The sequence below is a fragment of the Vicia villosa genome, unplaced genomic scaffold (assembly GCF_029867415.1).
Source record: "Vicia villosa cultivar HV-30 ecotype Madison, WI unplaced genomic scaffold, Vvil1.0 ctg.001992F_1_1, whole genome shotgun sequence".
Taxonomy (NCBI): Eukaryota; Viridiplantae; Streptophyta; class Magnoliopsida; order Fabales; family Fabaceae; genus Vicia; species Vicia villosa.
The window spans coordinates 300042-320654 of record NW_026705803.1 but is presented as its reverse complement, the minus strand read 5'-3'; the positions used below and the strand labels follow the sequence as shown (position 1 = coordinate 320654).

Sequence of the window (20613 nt, the reverse complement as noted above, 5' to 3'; positions counted from 1 at the left end):
TGACGGACAGGACAGACCCACAGACACTACACCTTTTTTTAGTCTAAACAATACAAAAATACAAAAATTTATGTTTATGCCTGCACCCACGAAGACATATTAGATGAAAAAGACTTAAACCCTTTGTCATACCCCACGAAAAAGTAAACCATATTAAACAAACCTTTTCAATTTGCTATCAGTACCCTCTTAAACTTGTGAACATTTTAAAGTTACATACCTAAAATATCACCTATACCACAAAAAGCTAACATTTTATACATGAACCAAATTCACACAAGTTTAAAATCAAATTCATGTATTTGGGGTTAAGTGGATATTTTAAAAGTGTAACTAAAAAACCAATCAATTTTATGTTGAAGAGACTCCTTTCCACACACCTCAACATCATTTCAGAAACATACATTCTTAAAATAACTTGTGTGCCGTGCAAATTAGCAATAATCTAGAAACACGACGCCAACCTTGTCACATCGACACCGATAATAATTTTAAAAACGAATCAATTAAACATAATCACAAATATCGGTGTCAGTTTCAGACACCGAAACTAACACGAACACATATTTTTTCAAAAGTGTTGGTGTTACAATAGCACCCTCACAATGAAGCTCCAAGTCACAACATTAATCCCACCACATGATTGATGGAGATCACAGCGCACGGTTGCGAATACACCATTAATCTCATGCAACAACGACAGAAACACATTGTCGATATGATAGTTACATATCGCCATTAATAAGCACAGATGCAAAATTATCCAGATAAAAAAATCCTTATATAGTACTTCATGGTCAGAGGTAAAAACTACCTTAATCTCAAGTTACACAGAATTTACCCTTGGGGGCTAAACTCATTGATACGCAGTTTCAAGTTTCAGCGGATATTCATGCAATTCTGCATCTAACAACCCACATGAACTAAATATGTATAAGCCTTATCGATTGTTGATCTACCGAAACACCATAGATCAACAACCCAAAACATAAGCTATACACTACAGTTATCTAAATTAACAACCTTTGACCAACCATGATCCTCTGCATATTGCTATCCTGAAGTTTGATTTCATTATTATATACATTTAAGTATAATCAGTAAGAGAAAGAAATCTCTCATTTACCTCTCTACCTTATATTCATGTAACATGTACCGATCCTGCTGCATCGAGTTTCGATTCAGAACAGTCAAATTTTTCATCCATTGAAAAATTATCCACGCTGTCGTCTCCAGAGTTGTCAGCATCATCATCACCATCGTTGTCAGTGCCATCACCATCACCGTCACCGCCGTCATCGTCACTGCTACTACCAGAGTCGTCCTTGGATTTGAGTAATTCATCATCAGCTTCATCGGTATCAGCATCAAAGCCAGAAGGGTCGATATCCTCATCTTCATGAATGGCATGGAGTGGTGGTTTCCACAAAGTCAATCTCTTCATTCCGCCATAATGAAGTGGTTCGGAACCAGATGATTCTTGCTCAACCTTTGGAGTAACATCAACTCTGGCAACTGGCGACGGACTTTCTAATGTTGCAGAACTGCCAGTCATTGACCCATCGACCACTGCAGAGCTAGATGATGACAGCTTGGTCTGGGAACCGGTATTTGAAGCTATAATGCTGCAAATGTCGGGCTTTCCCAATATATCAACCCACTTGTCATCAATCCAATCTTGGGCAATCCGAATCTCGTCCTTCTTGGCCAACATATACTTCTCCTCACCTAAAGAGAATCACATCACCATGAGATGTCTTATAAAAAGGAGAGGATGATTCACTAACTATTGTTTATTTTAGCATAAAAATGAAAACAGAAAACACTACAAGTAAACGGCACCGAGTAATTTAAATCATACCAGGGGAATACAGCCGATAAGTTCCAACTTCAGAAACATCGACAGCAGTTATAACACTTTCCCACCATCCGTCACCACACCAGGCATCCACTGCTGCTCCAACCTCAAATGTACAACCTTTAGTAAATTCAGGAGGGCGTGGTCGTACGGTTAAACGGCCATAATAACGCATGCCCAGTTTGTCAGGATTTGCCACTCTGGATGCAGGGAGCCATTCCTACACAAATTAATAACAGAGTTGAGAACCGTATTCTTTCACTAGCTTCACTAGGACACAATTAGTGACATGATATGACTTCTAAGCCCAAAACTCACCATAATCATCTTTGTAGCACTGACACCTCTGAAAAAAAGGTGTCTGTGTCTGTATCAAACATCGATGCCAACACGACACCGACACTTGTGATTACATTCAATTTATTTATTTTTCAAACAATTACCTGTGACGATGTGTCAGTGACGGTGTCATGTCTAGTGTCTGTGTCCGTGCTTCATAGATACTCATTATTTATACTATACTAGTACAGAAAATTACTCTGCCAATAGATAGATTAGATAAGGCATTGGCAATGCATACCTCGAGTAGGCCTTCATCATCTGCGTCCATTAGGTCATCATACTGGACCTTCAGCTTCTTCTGAGATGCATACAAGATTGTACATCTAAACCAGCATCCTCTAATGCCACTATCTTGACAGAGAAACTCAATCTTATCGTTGACCTTAAAAGGCGGTTCAGGCTTCGGTTCCATAACCTTAACACCCATTGTTTTCGACAGTTTTAGTTTCAGACTAGGATATTTCGGTTCACCTTTTGACATCTCATTCACAGGAGAAGAGTATTGAAGACCGGACGAACCATTTTCAGGCACCAAATACTCCACAGAATTTCTATTTTTCTTACTGCCGTACCTCAAAGAATCATCTAGAGTGAAGTTCTCACCATCTTCCAATTTTGGATAGTTCGTCTTTCTTTTGGAAAGAGTAGGGCTAGGGCTGTTCAAACCCGAAAGTATAGGCTGGTTACCATAACCGCGCAGCTTAGTAAGTGCGAAGGGTTTGAGCTTATTGTTTTTAAGCTGCCTAAAGCATATATGAATCTCAGGTAAAGAGGTATTCGGCAGCAACTCAGCTTTGTATTTTTCATAATGCTTGGGAGTCAGAACTGTTGCAGGCCCATTGACGCACTCGGCGCTGATCACCTGAACATTAGGTGTGATGAAAACTTCACCCTCTTCAAGATCAAGGTCTGGAATCACATGCTTAACCTCCTGACCGCGGTGAAACCACCTTACCTTGACCCTTTTTTGTTTCTTTTTGTCTTCATACATATCTTCCAAGTAACCAAGGTAGGGATTTTCATCTTCAGCCATAATATATACAAATGAATGAACCTATAAATTTGAAGAAATATTTTAGAATCATACAATTACCCCTGTATCACAATAAAAGTCAATGATACCAAGGGCCTGTTTGGATTTACTTATTTGAGCTTAAATACTCATAAGCTCCTGTGAGACTGTTTGAGAGAGTTTATGAAAATAGTGTATGACATTGTTTTTTCACAAGCTCTCCACGATAGCTTACAAAAATATTATATATAAAAACAGTTTCACAAGCTTTCCATGATAAGTGTTTATGCTATAAGCGCTTAATTAAGATGTTTATCCAAACAGGGCCACGAGAATGTAAGGAAATGACAGACATGTAACAGCAAAACAACTTGTTTACTTACATATATGGTTGTCCCTTTCCTGTCAAACCCGGTGTAGTGCTTCAGCGATTTAGCACAAAACCAAGCATTGCCTGACCATTCAATATCCGAGCTTTGAAATTTCAGCTTCTTAGAAATCTGCAGTGCAGAAAACACAGGCATGGTGAATTAATCATGTCATATAAAGATACAAAGGGAACTAATAAGAGGTTGATTTTATTCGTCGTCGTTTCTATACCAGTTTATCGGGTATTTTTCTGTTATTGGCGTACATATCAAAAGATCCTGGTCCTAGAGCATTTTCTGAACCATCCAGCAGTGCATCTGTCAGAAAAAAATGAGGTTGCTCAGAATAAAAGCGGTTAAAGAAGATTGACAGACCATGTTGTAGCAAACAAAATACATGGCAAAAAGTAATAATATCGATAAAAATCACAAGGAGATTCGTTTCAAAAATCCTCCAAGTGAGATTTACATTAAAAGAGCCTCAAATAAAGTTGACCATAAAAAGCGGCTGACTACACTAAGTTTAGGTAGCAATTCATTAGATTGAATCGGGATTTATCACATTGAACTGAATCGGGATTCATCATAATGAATTGAGATTCATATCCAAAATACATACACAATAGAGATTTGTATAGATTGGGTTCAGTTTTGTATCGGGTCGAGATACGGCGCACATGTATCGCAGGATACAGGTATCACAAACCCAACACAGCAACTTAAACAATACATCAAGATCCGAGACTCGCGTAAATAAAACAAGAAAGAAAATTATTAGGGTTTGATCTTCAAAATCTAATCGATTCATTCAAAATATCGTACCATGTCTAATGCATTAATTGAGAATAAAAAACGGAATGAAATAAAATTGACAGATCCACAGACATAAATTCAGAACACACAACACAGATCTAAAACACAATAACAGATTACAGTCTAATACTAATGGAACGATTAGGAAGTTAATAAACAAAATGAACAGTACCCATTTCCTGTTGCATCCAACGTATGGGATTAAAAGGCATCTCTACTTCACTACTCTCTGTATCCATAGTACTCTCTGTATCCATAGTACTCTCTGTATCCATACTCACTGTATCCATAGTACTCTCTGTATCCATAATCACAACGACGGCCTCGACAGTATCGAAGAAGCACAGACTTGAGAAATTTTGCAATCCAGTGTTTTCAGATCTGATTTAAAGTAACGTGTCGGTGGGATTTAATACTGCTCGAGAGAACGTATTACAACACCTTACAAGCACGTGACCATTAGGCATTATGTCACGTTACAAGCACGTGATCTTTACATATTGTCACGTTACAAGCACGTAATCTTTACGTATTATGTCACGTTACAAGCACGTGATCTTTACGTATTATGTCATGTTACAAGCACGTCATATTTACATATTATGTCACGTTACAAGCACGTGATCTTTACGTATTATGTCACGTTACAAGCACGTGATCTAATATACTATGTCATGTACAAGCACGTGATCTCTACGTATTATATCACGTTACAAGCACGTGATCTTTACGTATTATGTCACATTTAGCTCCGAGAGGTTCCTCAACCCTAAAACCCTAGTTCTCTTATTATTACCTCGACCTTCCACTCTTGCTCATTCTTAATCTTAATATTTGATTGTTAAAATAATCCGCAATTTTATAAATCACATAAACAAAACAACATGCCATAAACTAGAATAAAAAACTAATCACGACAACTCTCACATTTATTCCACTTACCATGAATGCAACAAGCATGGATGCTAACATGGTGATCATTTATCAGCCATAATACCAAATATTTACAAATATGGCGTATAAATTCCATAAGATATTGCTCAAGGAATATAAATGTAACATTTATTATGATAGCTATCTTAATTCAAAAATAAACAAATTCAGTCAACAAATAATCAAAATCAATTCACATTTTCAAAATTTTTTCATCGCTCACTCTGAGCCATGATTATGAAAATTGAAAAACACCTTTCAAGAAACAAAATGTACAGAAAACAACTTTGAAGCAAGCAGCCATCAATAAACAACCAAAGCCGAATCTTTACGATGAGTTATATAGAAGACATGGGACAACCAACGTAAAACCTCATTGAGTATTAGTAGCATGGATCATGGTCTAAAATTGTCCGTAACCGCAATTACAACCACAACGTAAAGGCTTTTGAGGTATTCACAACTGAATCACGACTGCAAGCACAACTACATACACCACATTTGTTCACAATTTATCCATAGTTTCTACGTAACCACAAACGCAATCACACTTGAAAACCTTTGCATGGATCAACGTTAAGGTTGTCATGAATCGTCATGGAAAATTCTTTTGCTGCCAACAAAGACATATAAAATTCATACAGCTCAGACTTAACAAAACCCTTTCAAGAAGTACATTGTGTGGTTGATACAAAAATCAATGTAGCATTCGACAAGAGCACATGAACTCATGTATACAGAAAAGCCATTCATTCATAAAAACAACACAATTCAGTACATACACATGAATCCACAAACAATACTTTTTCACAAACATCAAAACACATGAGAATCATACAAATTACCTGCACGACGCGAATGATTCTTCGAAACCAAATGATTAAGCCAGTCCACAACCTCCCTCCTCGCCCTCCATTTATAAGTAACGTTGATAGATCCATAAGCCTGCAAAAACTGTTGAGGAACAACATACATCATGTGCCTCACACTCCTCTCCGTCCCAACAACAGCTAGCACAGAATCCCCAGACACATGTCTCAAGTAAAAATGAATCACTCGGTTCCCACGCTCTTGACATATCACTTGCTCCTCCCATGAAACAAAAACAGGATCAATCTCATCACTAGACATCCTTCAAAACCCAAAACCCAACAACAACAACAACACTCTAAACTTTATCACATTAAACCACAACAACAACGAAAAACAACGATGGATTGTCCCTAAACCAACCCCAAATTGATACTAGTAAAGCAAAAACCCTACACCAAAAATTCAAACTTTGAACTAAATAACCAAACCGACAACAACCCAAATGAAAAAAAATAGTTTTTTTCAAAAGCTATACGAAATGGGGCAAAAGGGTATGATCAAGATTAAATAAAAACGAAGAAAGCGTCATGGTAGAAAAACTTGAAGTGAAGTCAAACAATGTGGCCTGATAAAAACAAACGCAAAAAAACAAAGAAACATGAAAGGCACATTCATCGTACTACGTCATGAGGTTTATGTTACGAGAAACAAAAACCCAGGTTGTTTTATGAAGTGGGGTTCAAGCAATGGAAGAGAGAAAGAGAGAAAAAAAATGGTTTTTCGGAAGGTGAAAAAGAGGGTTTAGAGAAAATGGTTGAATCGTTTTATAGGGTTGTTGAAGAGAGTGAAAACGATGATGAGTGAAAAAAAAAAAAAAAACTTCACCTGAAGAGAACGGTGTTTTTTTTTTTTTTTGCCGTGAAATCAAGAGGAGGAGGAAGTGGTGGAACATGGAGGGTAGTATGGGGATTTCGGTGTTTTGTGAGAGGGATATTCCGGTGTTGCAGATGCATGTTTGTTCTTGACACGTGGCGTTTTCGTGATTCTTTTTTGACCATTTGATTCCATCATGGTAGTGGGAGTATATAGTGTTTTGTATGTGTCTTGTTTTTTTTATTGGAAGATTCTATAGGGTTATTGTTCCCGAAGTCCAGGATTTTAACCAAACTCTAGTTGTGAATTGTGATCCCGAAGTGTGAAGATAATTTATGTACACCCTCCGGTCACATTTATAAGCAAAAAAAATGGTTTTCACGATTATTAAGAAATTCAATTAAGTGTAGTTAACTTTTTAGATTTCGGAAAAAACATTGATTAAATTTACTATAATATCCTCTTTATTAAATTTAATGAAGTATTGGAAAATGAAATATAGGGGTATCTTAGAAATTACAGCATTAAATGATTTAGTAATAATTGATTTTTGCTTATAATAGTGACCAAGAATTAGATCATCTTTTTTGCTTATAATAGTGACCGGATGGTATACTATTTATTAGTATTAGAAATTAACATGTACAATATTTTAATAAAATATTTTTTTACTAAAACTCCTTAAGATGTGTTTTTACTTTTTAGGATTCTCGTTTCTCGAGATAGTTTTTATAACGGTTTTCATCAACACATCATCAATCTTTTGTTTTATGTCGGAATAATGGTTCAATTTGTGGGACTCGTCTATGATTCCTACCAAATTTCAGTTGAGTTCATCATATTTTTTTAGTTGTGTTGTCTCATTGTTTTTTTTTTTAAAAATTAGATAATCACGAATCCTCTAAACCATCAATAGTAACTTTCAACTCAATTTGACTGTCCAATCATCTCAACATCCTTCTAACATTTTCAACAATTACTCCAATGTCAACCCTCTAAACAACCTTAACTACATACACAAACACATGAGCCAGAAATATTTCAAAGCCTTCAACACCTTCAAGACACATTAGGGATGTAGAGAACAAATGAACTCATAACAAAAAAATTATAATCTGGTGCAACCGCATAATGCTCACCTTTAAAAGAGAGACTCTTACATGTAAAATAAAAACAACAAAAAGCTCGGTTGCGAGTCACCACGTAATTGAAGATGCTATAGGGTGGCAACCTTAGGGCTATGCATAACGTTATTCTTGGTGATGTCCCAACAAAATACAAGATGGATTCTAGATCGCTAGAACGTCGCTTTACTCGAGCCCGTAACTCTCCCCCTCATGTTTGGCGAGGAAAAGATGGCAACAACTCCCTTCTTGAAGATCTCTGACCTAGAAGATCCTTATTACATTGTTCCCAATTAAATGACCCCTTTCACCGTTTGAAGAACATATTCTCAAAACTCATTATTAACTATAGGATTTCCTATTCTCTTGAAAAGCCTCTGAATCTTGACAACTACAATGGAACTGGGGATCCGAACAAGTAAATTGAGCACATAGATATTATGATCGATTATCATCATGCTAATAGTGCAATAAAATGAAAAAAAATTGTGTTAACTCTCAGAGGACGCCCCTTGTGGTGTGGTTCATGACCTTAGAGGATAACTCTCTTAATTCCTGGAAGAAGTTGTGTAACGAATTCACAATGCAATTTACAGCCTAAAACTGTCAACCACGGACAATAGTTATCCTATTTACCTTGGATTTTGGTAAACAACCGCTAGTCTTTCAAATTTGATACTTTGGTTACTTACAGGATCGACTAGATTGATCATAGGACATATGTGTATAGTTTTGTTTAAGGTTTTCTCAATACTAACTTCTTCGATGTTAATAATAAAGTTAAAATGTTGTAAAGACTGTTTATGAAAAGTAAAAGCAAAAATTGTAACTTCGATTGGAATTTAAATTGAATGGAAATGGCTTTAATGCAAGTAAATTGTCATTGAAATAAATAGGGTGTTTCATACGTACATGTTCTTAGAAACTCTTTTCTCAATAACACTTAGATACTTTGAGTGATTTTGAGTTTGGTACAATATAAAACACCCAGAAATTTAATGCTAAGACCCCTATTTATACTACTTCGACACTAACGGTAACAAACAGTCTATTCTCTAGAGGATGACATGTTCTCGTCTGCATGCGCTTCGCCTTCCATAAGTCTCCACGCGTCCTTTTTAAGGAACAGATAAGGCTAACATATAGTTATCAGCCTCATTTCAAATTCTCTTTGTCGAACTTATATTCGAATTATCTAAAAATCTTCTAAGTCCATAATTTTGTTAATAAGACCATCTTTTTGCCAGATTGTTGCCCTTTCCGCTAGCTAATTTACTCGTCGAAGGCAGCTTATTTTCCTCAAATATTTCCTTAATTTCTACTAGGACATATCATATCTTCTTGATCGTCGAAATTAAAGCCAAAAAATTGTCTCCCAAAATTGTCTTTTTTGACTGAGTGGAGAAAGGGACAATTTTTATAGCTTCTTGACGTGACAATACTTACTGTTGTGGCGCTATGGTCATAATGACCACTTTTCCAAAACGTCTCATCGAGACGTGCTATATTGCAACCATTATCATTCCTATATTCTAGGGGTAAGGTGGTCACTAAAAGGGTAACCGTTTACCCAACCTCTCCCAAGAAGACACGTGTCCCACTAACTTTTTCCTTTGTTCTTCCAAGAGAAAACTGGAACGACTTTACCCTCTATAAATAAGCTCTCATCTTCAACATTTGAAACTTTTCCATCTTTGAATCCATAATCTTCATCTCTTCTTGCAATTTTTCTTCAGAAAGTTAACTCAAACACATATTTCACCTTCCACATTTCATACCTCCAACAATGGCGCCTTTGAAGACCAATAATAACAAAGTTTGTCATCAAAAAGAAGATTTTCAACACCGGTAACTCAGATAGCAACTCCTTTGTTGATGGGGAACCAAGAATATGTTCCTGAACCGCCTCTTCTTGAAGAGAAACTCAGAATTTACCAATCCTATATACTAATCCCTTTAACTATTGCTGGTGAGACTCGTGCGTATATGGGTCCTTTGCTTGGCCCTAACGTTGTTGCTGAAAAACTCACTCCCCAGAGGTTGCAGATGTTATTATGGAGCTTGGGTTTCTTGTTGAGCAAGTCACTGCAAATCTTCTGTGTAAGCAAGAGGCTTCAAACAAGATCGATAAGAAACTGGAAACCCAAGTAGTCGAATGAGATGCAGCCATTGAATCTACCATCAAGGTTGAAAACTTTGAAAAGTCTTTTTTACAAAATCAATAAGAATTTGATACTTGTGCCACCAACATTTCTGATGGGGAGAAGCAAATCAAAGAGTTGCAAGCCAACATTCAAAAAGCTAAAGCTTGTCAAGAAAAGATTCGTCAATTTGACTGAAATTAGCTTGCTGAAGAGATCAAGGTGGGTGTCCACCATGTCGAAAGGGCCTAGAAATTGGGGACCGAAATCGACACCCTGACTCTTAACAAATATGTGATTGAGCGTCGCCTGTTGGTGTCTACTACGAAGTACAATCGAATGAATGCTTCTCTCCCGAATGAATTTTGCAATTAAAGTAAGTGGTGTATCATCTTTAATTTTGTGGCCTTTAATTTCTAAACAATGTTGCCATGAATGACTCAGCCATTTTGGCTTTTAATTTTGAACATGCATTTATTTTGTTGACATTTTAACTTCCTGAAGTATAGGTTTATATATTTTTCAAATATTTTCCATTACTCTCAGGAGTCTTCGATCTTCTGCTAACTCTTCGATTTCATAAGTATTATTTGAAAAGACTTGGACAATTTGAAATGACCCTTCCCAGTTTAGAGACCATTTACCCAATGTTCTATCTCTTTAATCCATGGGTATGATTACTTTCCATATCAAATCCTCAGTCGAAAAAGTTTTAATTTTGACCTTTTTATTATACGCTTTATCTACTCTCTTCTCTTACCTTCTCATTAATTCCAAGGCATTTAGTCTTTCTTCATCTAAATCAACTAGTTCGTTAATCATCATATTCCTATACAACTCAGATGGAATTTCTTATTGCCTCTGAACTCTAGTTGATTACAGACACTTTTTAACGGGTAAAACTACAACATTCCCATACGTCAATCAAAAGAGCGTAACATTTGTGCCTTCCTTAGGAGACGTTCGACAAGCCCAAAGAATTTGATCCAAGGTCTTACGCCAATTCTTTGGCTTCTTTTCCACATGTTTCTTTATCAATCTAATCACTATTTTATTTGCTGCCTCTAGTAGACTATTTGTGTGGGCCCAATAAGGTGTCGATGTCAATAGCTTAATCGCTACTTCGTTAGCAAATTCTTGTATTTTTCGACCAGTAAACATTGGTCCTTGATTAGTTGTAATAGTCTCAGGGATTCCAAATTTGTAAATTATATGCCTTTGGATAAACTCAATAATCGCTTCTTAGTCAACATTTACCAAAGGTATATCTTTGATCCATTTAGTGAAATAATTAATACCTACTAAGATGTATCTTTGACCTTTAGACGAAGTTGGTCGAATTTCCCTAACCAAATCTAATGCCCAACCTCTGAAGGGACAAGGTTTCACTATGGAGTGTAATCCGCTCACAGGAACATGTTGAATGCCTTCATGTATCGGGCACTCTTGGCAACCTTTAGCAAACTCGATGAAATCTTTTAACATTGTAAGCCAGTACATTCCTTGTCAAAACAACAAATATTTCATTTTGTGACCAACTTGATGAGCTCCACAAGCCCCACTATAGACATTCGCGAGGGCTAAATATGCCTCACCCTCGCTAAGAAATTTGAGAAAAATTCATTTAGGTATCTTTTTGAACAATTTGTTTCCCATAAGAGTATAACTCAGAGCACGATACCTGATTGTTTTGCTCTGCCGATGATGTTGGGTTCTCCAAATAACCCACCATTGGCTTTCTCCAATATGCATCTGTTAAGATATCAACAACCAATATTTCAAAAAAAAAATCCGTCTGCATAACTTAGCTTTGTCATCTCTAAATCTGATGGGGATAACCTGGTTGCCATTACTTTTCCTCAAACTTCAATCAAATCTTCTAACTTTTCTTTTGACACTTTATATCTAGAAGCAATTCGGGATAAATTATTAGCCTTTTTATTCTTAAGTCGAGCTTTATGCCTAATGTTTACGTACTCGAATTTTCGTAGAAATCTATTCTCTATCATGAAGTACATAATCAAATTTTCTTTGACGCATTTGTATTCCCTAGTTATCTGTTTGACAACCAGTTTAGAGTCACCACTTATTTTGACTCTAGTTTCCCCTAAATCCAACAAGAGTTCAAGGCTAGTTATCAAGGCTTCATATTCAACGACATTGTTTGAGCAAAGACCTTATATCATGTATTTGAATTTTGTTAGGAGAAATAATTAGAACTCCTACCCCAGTCCCTTATCTATGACTAGAACCATCGAAATATAATTTCCTAGGTTCAGGTTCTACAAAGTTTTGGGGAATTTCAACCAAAGCATGGTCAACGATAAAATCTGCGACCACTTGCCCTTTCATAGCTTTTAAAGGCATGTAGGTCAAAGAGTATTTAGTTAAAACCAGTGCCCATCTCCCAATTCGATTATGCAAAATTGGCTTTGAAAGCACGTGTTTTATTATATCAAAATGAGACGAAACATACACGTCAACAAGCTTTACGTAATGTTTCAATTTGGTACATGAGAAATACAGATACAAGCACAAATTTTCAACATACTATATCTAGTTTCTTCATCATTAAGGACTCAACTAAGATAATAAATGGATCTTTTGATTCCATTTTCATCCTCTTGAACACGCATAATCCCTATAGTTACATTCGACGCAGAGAAATTTATAACCTCATACTTTTACTTCTACAAGGCAGTGACATAATTGGAGGACGAACAAGATAATCCTTGATTTTTTCAAAAGCCTTCTGTTGTGCTTGTCCTCATTCGAAACCTTCCTTCTTTAGTCGAAGAGATGAGAAGGCTTGAGTCTTTCCACTTAGATTCGAGATGAACTTCTAAAATTTTTCAACGAATCAATCGCTCAATCAATGTGTTTAAACAATTTGATAATGGAAATTTAAGTGCGAGAAAAATAAATAGATAGATAGATAGAGAGAGAGGACACGAAGAGTTTGTTTAGGCAGTTCACTGATCGTTCTCGCTACGGCTACGTCTTCCTCAATTCTAATTTGGAATTGAGATATCAATTTTACTATAAAATTTTTTTTACAAGAGATGTCAAGCAATTCAACCTTACAAATCCTATGTTTGATGTTGATCCTTGCACTTTTCTTCCCTTGGTATGAGTTTGATCTAGTCACCCAACAAACACCAATTGATTCCCCTTCTCACGCTAATCCTTTACAAGATACTGTAGTTCTTCAAAGCTTTCACGCGTCGAATACAAATTATGATTTGTTGTTATCCCAAGATTACCAATTGATTCACCGTCTCATGCTACTCCTTTGCAAGATACCGCAATTCTTCAAAGCTCTTCACTCGATCGAATCCAATTACGTAAATCTAGTCGAAAATCCACAAATCTTCACTTTGATCTTGGAGTAAAAACCCTCACAGTTTTTCTGATGAAACCCCCTAGATTCTCAACCCAACCTTGGGTTATAACAAACCTAAATTGAATATTATCAACCAAGTATAGATGGCACCCAAACAATGAATGATCATGTATACGTTGTTTGTGAGTATGCATAGATGAGAGGTTGAAGATGAAGAGCAATCAAGTTAGTGTTTATAGTTTCATCAAGTTGGAAATGATGCATGTATTATATATATATATATATATATATATATATATATATATATATATATATATATATATATATATATATGTATGTGTGTGTGTGTGTGGTGTGTGTGTCGACCCATGATGGTGGACATTGATGCACGTGTCGACCTATACTGGTTATGAGCCGACACGAAGTTATAGAATTCTACATGCTTTACAACTGCAGCACATGTGTCGACCTAAAGTTCGTATGTGCCGACACAGAAAATTTTCTTTAGAACGTGTCGACCTGAATTGCGGCATGAGCTGACACATGATTCTAGAAGCAACAGGCTTCAATACATCAGTACATGTGTCGACACGAAACACATATGTATCGACACAACTTCAATGCATCAGTACATGTGCCGACATAAAACATGTATGTGTTGACACAACTTCAATACATCAGGACATGTGCCGACACGAAACACGTATGTGTCGACACATGCAAGTGACTTTTGTGCAAAATGTGATTTTTCATGCATTGTACTAGATGACAACCACTTCAAACTTGTTCTATATGCTTTCTAAGATTCCCAATGACTTCTAATGCAAGGGTGCAAACTTATACTCAGAGACACCGTTCAATTTACAGAAAAGCTAAATTGATCCTAGTTTTGACATCATGCAAAATATCATCTAACAAGCAAATGCATTCACATCCTCCCATATTTTGATGATGGAAAAACTCAAGTCTTTTGATGATGCTTTTCGTGTCTTCATGAAGGCTCCCCCTGAATATATGCATCCATCTTCCCTTTTTCTTTTCCCCCTTTGTCAACATCGAAAAAAGACAAAGCACATAATGAGAAGTATCAAGATTGACACAAGCTCCCATACGTAAGAGCGCACAGAGGCGGTTTACAAAAGTAAGAGCGCAAACACACATGCTCCCATACGCACGGAATTATGCAAAGCTAATAAACAGAGAAAGGTCGGACATAAGCAAACTATATGATAATAAGACACTCACACTATAAGAAAATTAACTTTCGGTGACACTCAAAAAGTGTCACTAAAAGTCAATAATCTGTAGGTAAATGTCTATTGGACTTTGAGTGACACCCACACTTGGCGTCAACTTTAAGGGGGTGTAGTGTGACACCAAATTAAATGTCACAATAACTTTTAGCTACGGTTAAGTTTTTTCCTGCTAGTATTAGAAATAATAGAAACTCTAGCTACGGATTGTTTTCTTTTAGCTGTCACTAGAACTTCAAATAATATAATTTTTATTATATAAAAATATAATAAATTTATAAATTCAATTTTTAATATAATTGAGAAATATTACTATTTAAATAAAAGTTATTCATTTAAAATATTTTCCATTACATTTTGAACCATGACAAAGCTAAATAACTAAAATTAAACTATTATACCATTTTCTATTAAATAAATTCAAATAGTTCAATATAGAAAGATTGATTTCATATTATATTGATAAAAACTAATTACAAAATAAATCATATCCTTAACATCTTAGTATATATCCAACTCCATATTATTATTTTCTATATTTGAATTTTCACATAAAATAAAATAAAAATCCTTTTTTTTATATTTGTATGTTGATGTATCCATAACTTTGAAAGTCCTGCTATCTTCACTTCCATGTATCTGCATCTAAATTTTTCCTGATCAATATGCAAACAAAACTAAATAAACTATGCATAACAATATCACACACCTTCTAGAGAAGGATACAACTCAGTTTATATTCAAATTCAAGCTATTGACATAATGCTTTTTCAAATACTTCTTTGTCAGGTACTTCAAATACCTGCAGCCAATGAGATGTTATCAAATCAAAATGAATTAGTTCAAATTAATCAACACAAGATGTTTCGAGTATAGTCCAAAATTGTTATCATAACTTCAATATAAAACAAATAAATTGCAAGGTATCATAACTTCAATATAGAACAAATAAATTGCAAGGTAAATTCAAGAAAGCACTCCTTTGGCCAACAAGATAACCTTCAATGAATTAGTTTTGGTAACACACAACAGAAAAATCAATTACACGGAGGTAACCAATAGCCAGGAAAAAGATTAGTGCAATAGACTAAACTAGCCACAGATCAATGGTAGCTCATAAAATCAAAGTAGAACATAGTTCAACAATGATTCAACATTACATAAATGCAAGAGTTTAATATATAAAAAAACACCACATAAAATCGCAGTTGGAAAAGGAATTACCTTTTGGAGAAATTGCTGTCAGAGGTAACAGTGATCTTGGATTTCTCCCTGGTAACGGTACAGAGGAGAGAGCTTACAGAGGAGAGAGCTTAACATCTTGTATACCTTTTCTTTTTTCCTTCATGTCAAAAAGGTGATTAATTCTGATTTCATAAAGTACAACATCTAAGAATTGGGCCGGGGGAGGATGCAGGACCAATTCTTAAGCAGTTACATGCGTGAACCGTGTTCACGCAATCAACGGCTGAAAAACAGGAAATCTGGGTGACTGACCTGAAGCAGCCTTAACCATTTATCAGCATTATGTAAAAGAGAGTTGGATAATTGGCGCTCGTATCCACCACTTGGAGTCCACAGGGGTCCCTTGAACTTGTATGAGGCGAGACCAAAAACAGGTAAAGATATTTTTGGGACACCATCCATCTCAGTTGGATGTGATGGTACAGGAGGCTGCACTCTTTGTGAACCTGAAAAGGAGAATAATATTTGTTCCATTAAGGCAATTGAAGCAAAATATGAATTAGACAACTGGTTATCATCACATACACTTGTAGCATATTGCAATGATTTAACCATGGAAATAAATTAAGCACTTATAGTTGGCAGTGTAAGCTTAAATATATGCAATTGGAAATCTTTCACCAGCTTTTGGAAGAGGATAGTAGTCCAGAAGAGATGATTGTGAGGGATTGATTTGTTCACTCAGTTTCTTTAATTGATCATCGGTGAATAGCTGTTTAAGAACAACTCCACCAGTGTTTGAAGCACCGCCAACAAGCCATTTATCATCAAGGCGATGACTATACACCCCAAACCGAGAATCCTCAATTCTTGTGTTGCTTAATAGTTTAATAGCAAGTGTTGAACCCAATGAAGTGACCTATTCAAGCATTATGAGGAAAAAAACTGAGTCAGAAAAGCTAATGCGGTCAGAGCATCCATAATGGTGGATCTAAAGGGGTGGTAAGTTTATAAGCTTTGGAGTTAATAAGAACCCCACCATTGGAACAAAGAGCCTACAGAAACTCCACAACTTATCTCATGATTGAACCAAAGTGCATTTGGAATAGTATTTTTGTAGACAAGGATACATTTAAATAGTACTTGGTGGATGAAATGTAAGGATGTGAGGTTATTAATGAGACATATATTAATGAGACTATGATTGAAAACCTCAGTTGTGTCTACTTGATAAAGTTTCAATGGTCATCAACATGCAACAAAACAAACTAACCGTTTATGTGTGAGTGTCGGTGTGAATAAACCGACACTTGTGATTTCGTTCAATTTTTTTTTCTTTTCAAATTAAAATATTACCGTTTTCAGCGTGTTAGTGTCGGTATCGTGTCCGGTGTTTGTGTTTCATAGATTACAATAGATAAATAGAAGAGAAGAAAGGCATTATATAAAGTAACTTTCTCCAACAAAATCAGATCTGTCAGTTAGCGGCATGTGTTGCCCTTAAGAATAAGGTTTTTGTATGATCATGATGAAAAGGCCAGAATGCATGTTTCAGATTATTTAAGATCTGCAGATATAGACTAACATGAGTGAGTGCTAAAGGAAAATTAACAAAGCCAAGAATAATCCTAACAACACACTTTCTAACATATAGCAGAATATGCTATGGAAGGGTCTAAAAACTAGGAGCTCCAATCTCATTTTTCCATATACATTGAAGAAGAACCTTCTTTTTTGTTTCAAAATGATTTACAGAATGGCAAATCTACTGTCATCACAAGAACCTTCTTTTTCCATATACATTTAAGAGTCAATAGACAGCCATGCCTAAATGGCAGCACTTATACTCAATTTATGATACAGATGCAAATTTTATGCCAAAACTGGAAAAATATGCACATGATTTTTTATGTTAGCAAAGGAGATACCAAAAGTAGTAGAAGTAAAAGAAAAGCAAGTAATCAAATATTACCTCAACCAATAAGTTCCCTGATGTCATTATGTGTGCTTGGTCTGATTCCTTGCTTTTCAGCTTATGGTATCCTTTTGGAACATTCAGAACATCATGAGGGTAGTAAATTTCAGCATCAAAATACAAAAGGCCCCACAATCGAAGCATTTTCAGAATTTCTGAATATATAAGTGACAGCATTGCAGGTGAGCCTGATCGATGAGTCAAAACCTGCTCAGAATATTTAAGTAAATCTATCAAATGTCTTCCATTTGCATACACAAAAATTTCTCTTAATTGCACTCCCAGCAAAGAGATTCCAAAAACTGCTACAAAACACACTCGTTTGCCTAAAACCAAAAGCTGTAACTAAATTTTACCATTCTATGACACCAAGAAATCCTCTAAGCATCAAAGTGCTAAAGTAATAAATCACAAACCTAATTGAAAAATTAGACAAACAAATAAATTTTCTCATTCACGTACCGAATCTTGTACAAAATATAAAATCACCTGAACTTGAAGATATGAAACTCGGATCAGTTTTTGGTTCTAAATCCCCAATGTACTCTATATCTGAATATGAAAATGAAAGATAAGATAGATGAGTTTCAGAATTGGAAAACCATTTTTGTGATTGAAAAAGGAATCTGAAACTCACAGTGAATGAAAGATGAAAAAGGAACCTCACAGTGATTGAACCATTTTTGTCAACGATTTGTGTGAACGATTGAACATTTTCAATTTGAGGGTGAAGAACGATTCTCGATTTCAGTGTGAAGAACGATTTTCGATTTCAGATGTGAAGAACATTTTTGATTTTGGGGTGAAGAACGTTTTCGATTTAGGGTGAGGAACAGTTCGATTTCGGTGTTATGGTGAGAATAAAATAAAATAATTTTTTATCTATACTAATTGTTTTACAATCTATAATTAGTTTTTGTAAAAATTATTTTTTTTTTAAATAAGGTTATACAAATAAAAGGAAAAAGAGTATAAATATAAATAAAAAGAAAAATGTATTAAATATAAAGATATTTTAGTAGTAAATAAAATTTTTTATGGTGAGAATAAATTAAAATAATTTTTTATTTTTACAATCTACAATTTATTTTTGTTAAAAATTATTTTGTGAGCAAAATTAATTTTTGTTTAAATCAAAAAAATTATTTTAATTTTTGTTATCATAAATAATTAAAGCATTTTTAATGAAAATAGTAATATTTTTTTAAAATATAAAGTTAATTTTGATTGCTTTAAAGTAAAAATCAATTTTATGTTTTTTTGTCTAGTAGGACAATAGTGATAGAGTAAAGCTGTAGGTAAAAGTAATATTTAGTGACAAATATTAGTGATAGAGTAAAACTGTAGGTAAAAGTGGTCTTTCGTGACAAATATTAGTGATAGAGTAAAACTGTAGGTAAAAGTGATATTTAGTGACAAATAATTAACCATCACTAGAAATGAGTGTCACAATATGGCATTTTTTTTGTAGTGTCATTTATCTTAATTGTCATAATAGGCCAGATAAACAAAACCATGGCACAAGCACTTCAAAGAAATGACATTGTTCTTAATACATAAAACATAATTGAAACAAAATAAAATATGATATGCAAGATGCAAGATGCAAGATAATACATTTAAATATGCATGAACTCCAAACAGAAAATACCTCCTAATGATAAGAGACATCAAGCTCTAATGACCCATATAGTTTCCTCGAAATAGTCTTCCACCATGGCCCATTGAATCACGCATGTCCTGATAGAACTGCATGCTTTCTTTATGATTCTGAACACCCAAAGACACTGTGATGTTGATCCTGGTCTAAATGGGAGCATTGTTTTCACGAATGTTATTATGAGTAGCCTAAAGTTGTGCAGTAGTATTGGATCCAAAGATCTCAAAGTTAGCATCTTAAGAAGCCAAATGTTCTTGCATGTTTCTATATCGTTCGTCTTAAGTTTCTTGAAAGTTTTTGCGCCAAACCATTTGCTCCTCATACCACTCATCATGTTTGATCTGCATGCTCTAAAGCATAGCTAATACAACATAATCATTACCTTGTAAGCCTGAGCTATAATCTTGGTAACCGCTCTCATACTCCTGGTATTCATTACTTGGTTGTGGCCATGGTCTCCATCCTTGATTTTCATTAGCTTGCATCCAAGTGGTATCTTGTTCTTGTTTAATATCATCCATATTCATATCTTCCTGATTATTTTCTTCATCCTACTTTCAATTATAAGTCATAGCTGATACAATGTACTCACTCTTGCAAGTCACATCTCTTTGATCAGTTTTAACATGAAAATACACCCTGATTCTATCTACCAAAAACTTACACCAACATACTAAATTTATACGGTGGCTTTTATAAGCACACCATTAATATTCTCTTACATGCTGGAATAAATACAAACTGTACTTAATTGGTGTATGATGTCAATTTCTTTCTTTCAATCATTCTTAGTATTGGTGTATGATGTCAATTTGTGTGTCTAAATAACATCTCTTTCTTCCAATCATTTTCTTAGAGGCTACATTTATTCATTGAAAGAGATATATTATCTTGTTGTGTCTCATTTAGAGCTCCCAAAG

The 20613-nt window shown here is 35.1% G+C and overlaps 2 protein-coding genes across 5 annotated transcripts; both read right to left on the bottom strand.

Annotated features, from left to right (window-relative positions):
- Window positions 1-759: 759 nt before the first annotated feature.
- Window positions 760-7084, bottom strand: LOC131637432 (uncharacterized). The gene is made up of 6 exons (XM_058908018.1): window positions 6172-7084; window positions 3813-3898; window positions 3596-3712; window positions 2439-3254; window positions 1862-2078; window positions 760-1728 (listed from the first exon to the last, which is right to left on the bottom strand). The coding sequence occupies exons 1-6, from the start codon at window positions 6455-6457 to the stop codon at window positions 1142-1144; spliced, it is 2109 nt and encodes a 702-aa protein (XP_058764001.1). The 5' UTR covers window positions 6458-7084; the 3' UTR covers window positions 760-1141.
- An 8146-nt stretch (window positions 7085-15230) lies between these two features.
- LOC131637426 (D-ribulose kinase-like) lies at window positions 15231-18884 on the bottom strand. Of its 4 annotated transcripts, XR_009294335.1 has the most exons (6): window positions 18671-18884; window positions 18523-18585; window positions 18031-18240; window positions 16371-16977; window positions 16098-16215; window positions 15231-15675 (listed from the first exon to the last, which is right to left on the bottom strand). XR_009294335.1 is itself a non-coding variant. In XM_058908012.1 (4 exons), the coding sequence occupies exons 3-4, from the start codon at window positions 18208-18210 to the stop codon at window positions 16711-16713; spliced, it is 447 nt and encodes a 148-aa protein (XP_058763995.1). In that variant the 5' UTR covers window positions 18211-18240; window positions 18523-18585; window positions 18671-18884; the 3' UTR covers window positions 16370-16710. The 4 variants fall into 4 exon arrangements, 3 of the variants coding, with proteins under 3 accessions (XP_058763995.1, XP_058763997.1, XP_058763996.1); XM_058908012.1 differs by lacking the exons at window positions 15231-15675; window positions 16098-16215 and having other exon boundaries at window positions 16370-16977; XM_058908014.1 differs by lacking the exons at window positions 15231-15675; window positions 16098-16215 and having other exon boundaries at window positions 16370-16977; window positions 18696-18884.
- Between the last annotated feature and the right edge of the window lie 1729 nt (window positions 18885-20613).

Coding starts and splice junctions, on each gene's coding strand:
- LOC131637432 (XM_058908018.1), bottom strand. CDS start 6,457: ATGTCTAGTGATGAGATTGATCCTGTTTTTGTTTCATGGGAGGAGCAA. Junction 3,713..3,812: donor GAAAAATACCCGATAAACTG/GTATAGAAACGA, acceptor TCTGCACTGCAG/ATTTCTAAGAAGCTGAAATT. Junction 1,729..1,861: donor TTATCGGCTGTATTCCCCTG/GTATGATTTAAA, acceptor GATTCTCTTTAG/GTGAGGAGAAGTATATGTTG.
- LOC131637426 (XM_058908012.1), bottom strand. CDS start 18,210: ATGCTGTCACTTATATATTCAGAAATTCTGAAAATGCTTCGATTGTGG. Junction 16,978..18,030: donor CAGGGAACTTATTGGTTGAG/GTAATATTTGAT, acceptor ATGCTTGAATAG/GTCACTTCATTGGGTTCAAC.